Source organism: Biomphalaria glabrata, chromosome 9 (genome assembly GCF_947242115.1).
Source record: "Biomphalaria glabrata chromosome 9, xgBioGlab47.1, whole genome shotgun sequence".
NCBI lineage: Eukaryota > Metazoa > Mollusca > Gastropoda > Planorbidae > Biomphalaria > Biomphalaria glabrata.
The window spans coordinates 15,596,419-15,608,328 of record NC_074719.1 but is presented as its reverse complement, the minus strand read 5'-3'; the positions used below and the strand labels follow the sequence as shown (position 1 = coordinate 15,608,328).

Here is an 11,910-nt window from a genome sequence, read left to right as displayed (position 1 = left end):
CCATAAGAAGGAAAATACTACTAGATTCTAGGCTCACTATAGATCTAGAATCTAGATCTATATACCGTCTTGACTAAAATAGACTTAATAAATCTAGTCATTCTAGTGTCAGTGATGACAACACGCCTAACTCTAACCATAAACTAGAAATAGAATAAACATTGTTTTCCTCGACAACAGTAAATTAACAACTTCCGCCCAAAATCACTGATATATATATATATATATAAATTTATTGTACAGTTTCATTTCAGTTTCGTTTTTATAGATCTAATCTAGTTATGGATCTAGACTAGATCTACAGCAGACTATGAATTGAATACCACTATGAATCTATGAATATGATAGTTATATAGTGACTTATAGAATATGTACTCTAGATTAGTAGTTATATGCCAGTCGTACTAAGAGTAAGACTAAGATCTAAGCCGCTCAGGCTTAAACTTAAGACACTTAAGTCAAGAAGACAGTCAAGTTAAGTTAAGTTTAGTTAATCAAGTTAATCGGAAAGTTAATCCTAACCCCCTCACCCAGTTTTTGCCCAGTCCCCAGCCAGCCCAGCCCAGCAGCGTCGACTGCGGGAGATTAGATATAATAAATATACTTAAATTAATACTAAAATATTAGACTTAACTATTACTAGATCTATAATATAAATTTAGGGGTCTATAAATATAATACTGTCGGTATAGTCGAATTAGAATTAGACGGTAAAACTTTACATCGGCATCGGTCACTAACTATTACTATTAGATCTAGTATTTAAGTATTATTCAATATAGAATAGATCTAGATTAGATATCAATATCCAGAATCTATATCTAGTTTCAAGATCTACTCATCATATATATAGATCTAGATTAGCCTTAGGAAGTTAGGTACTCTCACAGGCGGCCATTTTGGATCTAAAAACACATTTGGCATCAAAACAATTTTCTGTTCAGGTTTTACAAAACTGAAATTAATCATGTCCTAAGAAAAGCAATTGCTTTATAACTGATTGTTTTTATAACATTTTCTTGAGTTTATTCTAAAGATAAGAGATTCCTCTAACGGTTAGTGGTAAAAAAAAATGTTTTTTCTCTTACTATGTCCAAAATATTTTAATCAGAAAAATTAGAAATTTTCAAATAACAAGGAAAAAATATAGGGATACGTAAATCTTAATTTTTTAACCATACACTTAGAAAATTCATTCAGCTTTCCAATGATAACAAATTTACTATGATTAAACGAGTCAACAACTCTTTAAAACTTAGCACACTTTTTCCATGTACTAAAATTTCACTAAGGTCGTGATGACCTTTTATCAATAATACCAGTTTTTTACATTAGTAAAATAAAATTAGTGTACACTAAAACATGTAAAATTGAATTATTCTATTCTGTATACTAGTCCAATATTATTGATTATTAACATAAAATGTAATAAAGATCTGTATGCTTGGGAGTTCTTTTGGACAGTCGATGTCGAGACACAAGAAGCTAAAATCTGTAAATCTAGGTATCTAAAATATTCTTTGAAATAAATATACTTAAATAGATCTAAATCTTAAATCTGAAGATTCTTTTTCTTATCTAAACTGTTGTTCTATAACCAGATAGATTTAGATCAATTTAAAAGCTAATTGTGTTGAAAACTTGACAACGAGAAGCATTTTTCTTTTATAGACTCTATTTAAAGAAAATTTTTCGTAATTTACTAAATGATATTTTAAAATTTTAATTTCATTTTGATTTGCCACTTATAAATTAAAATTCCTCCTTTGAAACTGTACAATTTGATATATACTTTTGTATATGTATTCACAATAGTTTTTGAAATATTCACATAAAAAAGAAATTTGCTTCACTTTTTTTTTATTTCTCTATATATAAATGTCATGACGCTTTAAAGTCAGACAAACTTAAAATCACATTAACTTTTGAACCAATAATGCTAGCATAATAAATGTGGTGTTGTTGGAAAGCATTTTTCATCCTCTTTCATTCTATTACACATTTGTTGGTACAGGATCAATTTAATTTGCAACTATCTAATCTAGATCTAGATCTATATATTATCTAATTATATATAATATACTATATAGTATAATATATTATATAGATCTACTAGTCTAGATTAGATACCTAACCCTGATACCTATAATTTAGTAAATTTAGTATAATACTAATAATAGAATAATAGGCTGTATGGCAAAAACAAATTATGCCATGTTTGTAATCTGCATTTTTTTTTCTACATTGTCGATTGCATTGTTTTTTGTTTTGTTCTATACAAGAAGGGGGTTAGCCGCAAAACCCCCTGGAAGGGGGATTTTAAACTCAAAACCCCCCTTGGCTTCGCTGGGCAATTTAAGTAATGGTTTAACCCTTACCAGTCTTTAATATTTTTTGAGGTGTTGGCATGCAGCCAGGTCTGAATTAAATTCTAGTTAATTCATAGTATTTTACAAGAAATTAGAAAAAACAAATTAAACAGAGATCCAGTTAATTTTTATTTAATATTTTATTTAGAACAATGAAAAATGTTCTAAACATGATGTCTGAATGTTTATTTTTGAAAATTTATTTGTGTATGGTACTTTTTGAAGCACTCGCGAGTGTGCACTCCAGGGTGACGTAACTGTTTAACTGAGAGTAAGTTTTACAGTAGAATACTGTCTTACACCTACCCCCAGGTTTTTTTCTGCAGTCTTTTGTCTTTCTGTTTGGGAAGTTAGCAATGAAATGTTGTCTTAATTTTGTTTAGTCTCTGGTCAGATTCTGTTATAATAATTGGTTCCAAATCAACACTCAAGACAATATTAATAGTAATAGTAAACTCTAGTGTACTTCAAGAAACAGTCATAGGCCCACTACTATTTCTAATTCAATTTTTAAATGACCTACGCAATTGCCTTATTTCAGGAACAAAAGTCAGATTATTGCATGAAACTAGAATAAATAAAAAATAGAGCAGTGAAATTTTTAACAAACATTCAAATTTGATTAGAGTAACACCATTAGTAAAATGACTATAAAACTTAATCTTTTCTAATTTAGTTGAAGCATCTAAAACAAAGTCTGAATTCAGTAATCAGTAGACTCCTCTCATTCTTGTATAGTAGAATTATTAGAATAATATAATATAGATCTAAATAGATGATATAGTCTACATGTATAATAGATCTAATTATAGATAGTGACAATAATATATTCTATACTGTGTTTATAGATAGATCTAGATCCACATTAGTGTTACATTATTTTCAGTTGTAGCTTATGCTTATGCATATTATACGCCTTTAGATAGTGACAATAATATATTCTATACTGTGTTTATAGATAGATCTAGATCCACATTAGTGTTACATTATTTTCAGTTGTAGCTTATGCTTATGCATATTATACGCCTTTATTAGTTATATACTCAATTTATGATCATGGATCATAATTTTATTGAATCTGAAAAATTGGACAAATCAGAAGCTCAGTCTAATTGCCTAGATACTAAATCCACAGGTAATATCACAGTGACATCAAATTAATAAAATAAGGAAGATATAATTTTCTATATCAGATCTAGTTATAATTTAAGGTCTGACGGTTTAATTATAAACTAGCTTGTAAGATGAGTTTTTTTTTCCCTTGGGTAGATCATCTCCCTTTATTATAAAAGGAAAAAAAAAAACATACTCAATTTATACTTATAACAATTGTTAATGAAAAACTTTTCATTTTAAATACTGTAAAATACCTTTTTCTATTTCTCAAAATGTATTTGCATAGGAATTGATGTTGAAGATAATGGACATGGTGAGGATTGTAAATCAACCGGTATACACTTTTTCCCTCCTTTATATGCCAAGCGATATCGTCTAGCTGTGGAAACACTTACAAAATATGATATCAAAAGTGTGAGTACTTTCAACAGTGTATTCTATAATGATTATCAAACACTGTCAACAATTTTTAACTTATGTTGAGGATGCAGAAACCTTTCTATGCCATTTCAAGATGTAAGATTGTATTTTTATTTTTTTCATTGTTCTCTTTAAACTGTATCCTCTTTGTTGATAAGAAACAGGCAGCTTTTTAGCAAGGGTTGTGGGTTTTTTTTTTTTTTTTAAGACTTTGTTTTATCTGTGATATGGTTCAAATGTCAATGTCAAGTAAAACTTTGGCTGTGTGGTATGTGCACTGGACTGTCCATTGATGGTCTTGATGGTTCAAATCCTGCCCAATGCCATTCCATCTTGTTTCATTTAGCAATGTATTACAACCTTAAAATCTGAAGGAACATCCAAACCTTGTAAAACATTTTACAAACATTTATTACAAACAAGTACTTTTTGGCCTATTAAAATTGTTTTATTAAAAAAGCTATCACAAGTTTATTTCCTTTAAACTCATTAAAATAAGATAGAAGTTAATTCAGATAAATAAGAAAAAATTCATATATTATCAATAGTATTAACAAAATAAATTGTGTATCCTCCAATCACTTGTGTGGCTGTTTGTTATGCAGCCAGCCTTAGATGGTTGAAACAATAATAGCATTTAGAGTTTGGTTTAGGTCTTTAATAAGTATGCTTATAATTTATTTAGCTTTTTTTTTTAAATCTATCTTTTCTTGCATCAACTTTATTTTCTCTATAAGGTTATAGATTTTGGCTGTGCTGAGTGTCACTTTGTGAAACATCTTTCTTCTGTGCCTTGTCTGGAGGCCATAGCATTAGTGGACATCAACAAAGAGCTACTGGTTTCAAAACAGAAAACTATAGCTCCAGAACTACGTCACTTTATCTTCAAAAGAAAAAACCCACTTCATGTCTCTCTACTGGCTGGAAGTGCAGAGGAGACAGACTCTAGAGTTTCCCATTTTGAAGGAGTAACAATGATAGAACTGTAAGTTATCTTGAATACTGACTTGATTTAGTCCCTTTGACTCCCAGTGGAGCATAAGGCTGCAACAGCATTTTTTTATCAGACTCTATTCTGGGCAATTGCCCTCAGCTGAGTCCATATCCATCCTGCCACTTGGTCCACTGATCTTCTTCATGTTTGTTTTGGTCTTCCGGCTTTTCTCCTCCCCTGTGGGTCTTGGATAGTGCTACATTTTAAATAATAATATATTTTTCTACAGTAAAAAAATCTTAATTATTTTATCAACATTTTATGTCAGTTGTACCTACTTATGAACATAACATAATTGCTCATTTGCTTAATAAGATAGTATTTGAAAAACCCAAGTTTCTTTGTATAGTTTGATATTACACAAGTCTTGATTGGCAGCCATGCATTATTTACTATAGCAATATTATAGTGTTGGTTCAATCCAGTTTTTGAAATTCAGATACAGGTAGTAGTTTAGTTTATTATTTGTCTCAATAGCACCAATTATTATAATTTGGGAAGCTGCCACTGGACATTATGTTTGTGACTAATATCAAAGTATGTTCTTTTATCCACCCAGTATAGAACACTTGTATCCTGATGTACTGCAGAAAGTGACACACAATGTTTTTGGTAACATTAAGCCTAGACTTTGTTTAGTCACCACTCCAAACTCTGAATTCAATGTGCTTTTCAAAAATGCTGACCCTAACAAATTTCGTCACTGGGATCATAAATTTGAATGGAACCAAACAGAATTTAAATCTTGGTTAGTATACGTTTTATCAAAAAATAGCCTGATAACTTCCTAACATTAATGTTTTTTAAAATTCTAATTATAAAGAAATATATATGTTATGTATAAATAGGTAATATAATTCAATTGTTATTGAGGCATGACATTGATACTATTTTTTTTTCATAAAGCATTTAAATTGTTATAGGTGTGAGGAAATTTGCAGAAGATATAATTACATAGTTGAATATACAGGTGTGGGACTTTTACCTGACAAAGAAACTCATCATCTAGGGTATTGCAGTCAGGCTGCTGTGTTCTGTCTAAATCACCAGAGGGTTTTCAGCCAAAGTCTTTCAAATGAACATTTTTCTCTTTGTTATGAATTGGTTAGTAGAATAGTAATTATTTTGTAACATTTATTACAAACATATAAATAAGTTAAAACATAAACTTTGTTTACAATTATTAAAGAAATCTTTAAACATATTATAGCTAAATACACACTGCCTTTGTTTGATTCTCTTTAACATGTACAAGTGTAACTACTGCTTACTATACTAACATAAAAATATATGTTCTCAGGATGATTTTTAAAAAAAGTAAATGGCAGCATGAATTAATCATAAAAGTAAAGTAATGTTCCCCTTTTGGACTTTGCAATCTATGGGTCAGATGATGTAAAGGTTATCTGTATTTGTGGCCTACAGTTTATGGGGGTGTCATGTGGCCAGCACAACGACACACTGCCTTTACTTTTCCCAAACTAATTTCAGGTACCCATTAGAGCTGGGTGGACTCAGAGGTGCCCTAAAAATCCCAGAATTAAAAATTCCAGTCATCACCAGGATTTGAACCATAGACCCCTTTGTTCAGAAGCCAAGCCCTTTACCACTCAGCCACTATGCCTCCATGAATAAGTTAAGCATGTGCAAATTAGTAGTAATTTATGTTTTCTTATTGGCCTCAAGTGTGAGAACTTTCTTTCTGTTGTTTACTTCAATGATATTTTATCCATCAATGGAATCCAAAACATCATTTCTTCTGGTTTAAACACACAAGCTCTTTCAAAAATAATGTATAGTTATGTATACAGCAATGTGGTATTGATGTGAATGATGTTTAGTTGTTTGACTAATATTGCAACTTGAAATCATTCCTTTTCAAGATTGAAAGTTTTTTGACAATTTTCTTTGTGAAGTGTTGTTCATCATATGAAATCTTTTGCCTGAAATTCCTCAAGATTTGTGCAGAACTGTAGACAAAATAGAGAAATGGACTGTCATTTGAATCAATGAGAGACTGACTGTCATTTGAATCAATGAGAGACTGTCATTTGAATCAATGAGAGACTGTCATTTGAATCAACAAGAGACTGTCATTTGAATTAATGAGAGACTGACATTTGAACCAATGAGCAGCAGTTTCTCACCAAATACAATCTGAAGATAATGTAGTGCATTTCAGTTCCACACCATTGTTTGCAACTATTGGAAAAAGTCACTTCCTCTGTAAATTATGATTCTTACTAGAGTAGTTTAAATTTATTATACTCAATGATTTGATATTTCCTCAAATAAATTGTAAGCATAGTTTTTAAATGTAATTGGTTTTCCTTCATCTTCATTTTTAAATGCTATTTGCTAACTTCAGTCCTCTTTTGGCATGCAGTTGTCTGGTAATCCTATTTAGGAGTAGTGCTTCTAGTTAGCTGGATGACAAAGTTGATAGGACCACCATGTTCTAATTTCTTAGCTAACCAGATTGTTTTCCTACAAGTGTCCAGCACTACTGCTGGTGTTGCTATTAGAAATTAGTAATAGATTTTCATACTTCAATCACATCTTATGATGCAAAAACTATCTGACTTGAACGTAGCAAACACATGCTAGCTTGGTTTCTAAACTTTCTGATTAAAAGCCCATAATATGAAAAAGCGAATGGGCTTGTGTCAGGCACAAGAGAGCTTAGCAGTAGAGTGATGTTAAAGCTAAGAAAATTTAAAATCGACAAAACAATTATTAAACTATTTTATATAGCAACCATTAGCAGTCTAATTAACTTTGCCATCACCTGCTGGTAATAAGTTCAACATTTGCAATAAAACTTATAAAAGGTATGCATGATAGTTTATATAGATTTAATAAAAGGACACAGACGTTAGGGATCTGTTATTTGGTGAGCTGGTAGTATTTAATATGCCAACATTGCTTTTTAGATATTGTAAGTTGTAAGAGAAATATAAAGGTGCCAGTAGCCATAATTTAAACCTAAACTGATAAGACAAGCAAGTCTTTGTCAGAGAGGGTACATAATAATAAACAGGCTGAAAAAAACAACAAAAGAACTTTCCAAAATCAAGAAGTTGTCACTTAAGGTTCATACCATGTGAAGATATAATAAAGTACTGTAATCATCTTTCAGAACTGGAAGTACTTTTATGTTATTGAAATGAGAAAGTGACCAAACCAAAATGCTCTGACTACTCTCAGGCTATGTAAGCTGTTAATTTAGATACCTGAATCTGTACAGAATAGAAATCCTTAACGGGGTCTGGGAAGTGCAGCTATTATGCCTTATAAGTGAAGCAATCAACTCATACATTTATTTTTTCTCATTAAATGCTCAATTTGTTTCAATTTGAATGTATTGTGTCTACAGATTGCTGAAGCAGATTATCCTTTTGAGAAAGAGACTTGTTCTTTGAATGAGAGAATAGATCTGGAAGTGAAATATTGTGTTCAGTATCTGGCTTCATCTTTACGTAAGGAAAATTCTGGCAATGATGAAGGCCCAGTGGCCCTACAAATATCGAGAATTCTTAATTTTCCTAACATCAAATCTTTCTGTGATGAAGATGCTGTTAGGTAAATAGTATTTTACATTATTGGGGTAGTCCCCACCTTAAATAAAGTGAAATAGTGTGGACAATTATAAACTTTGATGTCCTTAATTAGAATAAATAACTCAATTTTAAAATAAAAACTTTAATTCTACTCACAAGTGAAAAATACCACTCTTTCAGGGAAAGCTTACATCGATGTGAATACCAAATATCTGATGATCAGCTCATTGTTTATGTGCCAGAAGAAGAGAATGATGAAAATGATGTTAACACTGAAGAAGATCAATGTGTCGCCCATCAAGTATGTCAAGACTATGAGATGCATCTAGAAAGTTGGGATTAAACAACAGAAAATGTGTGTCTTTGTCTTTCAATAGACCTGTGCTCTAAGGTGGTTGTAAATATGTACCTTTCTGAATTACATTGGCTTAAGCAAGTTTTTTTGTTAAATAAAACTTTTTTTTAAAGTACATTTTGACTTGCTTTCATTTGTGATCACTAGAAGTTACTTCTGTACCACACTGTTCATAATTTTTTGGAATATATTTTTAATATGGATTATTCTGAAACTATAACTCAACCAGTTGTTTTGAATACCTAAGTTTAACAAAAGCAACATCATCATTGTTGCAATGTCATATATACACATATTTTTTAAAATGGACATAATGGTCATAAATTTTGTGTCAATAGCATCCTCAAAATGTGAACAAAAATGTTTTTGCACTTCAAGCCTTTTTTTTTTCCCCTCCACTGATACAACTATTTGTTTAAAAAAAATGGTTTGATAACTATAGTTAAATATATTATGGTGCATATTTCCAAAACAATTCATGCAATTAAATATTCATATGTTGTGCCCTTATATGCTTCAGGAATTTTTATTTTTAGAACATTCCATGGCTTCACAGGCTCCTAGGAAGTTAGCACAGTAATAGAGCTCAGGTTAGGAGTATGCACAATCCAACCCCAGAGATCATTTTAGTCTATTTGAATCTAAAAAAAAAACAAGGTTACAAAGACAGTTTGTGTGGAAACACAAACTTAAAATCGGCCCCTAAGTGGTCCTCCCAGGCAGGCTTCAATATTTTCAGAAAGAATATCCGAATGAAATTATATCAAAGACAAATGAGAGATAAGAATGGAGAAAGAAGGTTGACAGATCTTGTGTAGTGCCCCAACGGTGCAGCAGATCAAAGGATAGGTGCAAGTGAATGCAAAGTTAGATGTGAACCTGGCCTAACTAGTTCCCCTTTCAGACCTTGTGGTCTATAGGGCAGATGATGTAAAGTTCATCTGTTTTTGTGGCCTACGGTTAACGAGGGTGTCATGTAGCCAGCACAACGACCAACCGCCTTTACTTTTCCCCAACTAATGTCAGGTACCCATTAGAGCTGGGTAGATTCAGAGGCGCCCAAAGTTTCCGAAGTTGAATATCCCAGTCTTCACCAGGATTCGAACCCGGGACCCTCGGTTCTGAAGACAAGTGCTTTACCACTCAGCTACCACGCCTCTCCAGGCCTTACTGAAGTCTTATAAATAATTTAATTGTTTTGAAAAGGCTCAATCTCTTACTCAATCCTCAAAAATAAAAAAAAAAATTCCGCAAAAAAAAAAAAAATTTTCAAGAAAATAAAGTTTATAAGATTACTATTCGTTTTAAGTTAGGTCTAACTTATAATGCATACTAATTAGCTTTTTCTCTTTAAAAAACTGCTTGCATAACTGATTTTAAAAATTAGATTTTTCGCTTTCAAAAAAAAAAAAAGTAGCCGTTGCATCAGAACTTTGAATGGTCTAAAATATTGTGATGTCGGATTTTCAATATCTTTTCTAGTTTACGAGATCTAAACGGGACAGACATTTCACACAAAACTAATAGCGTCTTTTCCCCTTTCGGGAGCCGTTTAGTAAATTTAAGCAGTACAGAAGCAAGCACATATCTCTCAAAGTGAATCATTTCTCAGATTATACAAACATCAAATTAGAGGCTAAGGAGCAGGGTGCTGATCACAAATATATCATTTTCATCAAGGTGGCAAGAAAGGTAGGTTCACAGTGCAAATCAATTGTAATTTTTAGTTTTCAAAAGTACAATTTAAAAAAAACAAGATTACAAAGAGAGTTTGTGTTACACAAACTCAGAGGCGGCCCCCGTCGAAGTCGGATCCCTGTCGGATCTGCATATTCGCAAATAATATTCAAGAGGTGATTTAATTTTCATGTAAAATGTTTTACACGTTTCAGATGTTCCTTCAGAGTTGAAGATAATTACTTCCTAGTCCAAACCCCCCGCAGGACGACGGGGGATGGGAGCGGGCAGGGTTTGAACCCTGGGCCATCCATAAATCTGAACGACAGTCCAGCGCGCAAACCGCACGACCAGGCAGCCATCCGATGGTCAAAAGTAATAATGTTTCAAAGATTCATTTGCCGTAAATTTAAATTTAAATTTAATAAAAAAAAAGTAGATTAGTTTTAGTATATTAAAACATTACAATATTGATCAAAACGTTTGGAAATGAAAATCTACACTTTTTTTTACACTTTAAGTTTAGAAATTGAAATTCTACATCTTAATCTAGTCTATTTTAGTCTAAACTAGATCTAGAAATTCTAGATCTAGACTCTAAAATAATTTTAATTAGAATATAAATCCAGATCTAGATATACTGTAATAAAAATCTAGATCTAGTTTAAAAAATCTAGATTAGATCTAAATCAAGATATCATTCCTTTTTTAAACGCGAGTCACATAACGAGGCTTAATAAACATTACTATACCGAGTTCTTTTTTCATTTCATTTAAAGAATTCATTCCATATGACGTCAAAGGAAAAAAAAACACTACGTCACACGGCCTAGCTAGAATAAAAATCGCCTTCATCATTAAGAGCCTTTTATCGAGTGTTCATAGACATTGGTGCACCGAGTGCGTTCTTTTAGCATTTCATTTAAAGAATTCATTCCATATGACGTCAAAGGAAAAAAAAACACTACGTCACAAGGCCTAGCTAGACTAAAAATCACCTTTATCAACACGAGCCATTTCTCGAGTGTTCATAGACATTGGTGCACCGAGTGCGTTCTTTTAGCATTTCATTTAAAGAATTCATTCCATGTGACGTCAAAGGAAAAAAAAAACACTACGTCACACGGCTTAGTTAGACTAAAATATGTTTTCATTAATACAAGCAATTTTTTCGAGGGTTAATAGACATTGGTGCACCGAGTGCGTTCTTTTAACATTACATTTAAAGAGTCCATTCATATGACGTCAAAGAAAAAAAATTCCATTACCTCACAATAGGCTAGTACCGGTACCATAAAAAAAATGTCTTTATTTACACGAGATATTTAACGAGGGTTCATAGACATTGGTGCACTGAGTTCTAATAGATATTATTTAAAAAGGATCAAAGCCACATTGTTTTTGCGTTTTGTCTGTCAG

At 31.7% G+C, this 11,910-nt stretch overlaps 1 protein-coding gene across 11 annotated transcripts; it reads left to right on the top strand.

Moving 5' to 3' along the window:
* The first annotated feature begins 262 nt into the window (after window positions 1–262).
* On the top strand, window positions 263–8,929 carry LOC106066844 (small RNA 2'-O-methyltransferase-like). Of its 11 annotated transcripts, none has more exons than XM_056041658.1 (9): window positions 278–410; window positions 1,397–1,504; window positions 3,469–3,504; window positions 3,772–3,899; window positions 4,643–4,890; window positions 5,459–5,647; window positions 5,823–6,003; window positions 8,276–8,481; window positions 8,640–8,929. In XM_056041658.1, the coding sequence occupies exons 2-9, from the start codon at window positions 1,441–1,443 to the stop codon at window positions 8,800–8,802; spliced, it is 1,215 nt and encodes a 404-aa protein (XP_055897633.1). In that variant the 5' UTR covers window positions 278–410; window positions 1,397–1,440; the 3' UTR covers window positions 8,803–8,929. The 11 variants fall into 11 exon arrangements, with proteins under 11 accessions (XP_013081389.2, XP_055897633.1, XP_055897637.1 ...); XM_056041662.1 differs by having other exon boundaries at window positions 3,405–3,504; XM_056041661.1 differs by having other exon boundaries at window positions 3,366–3,504.
* Window positions 8,930–11,910: the final 2,981 nt, after the last annotated feature.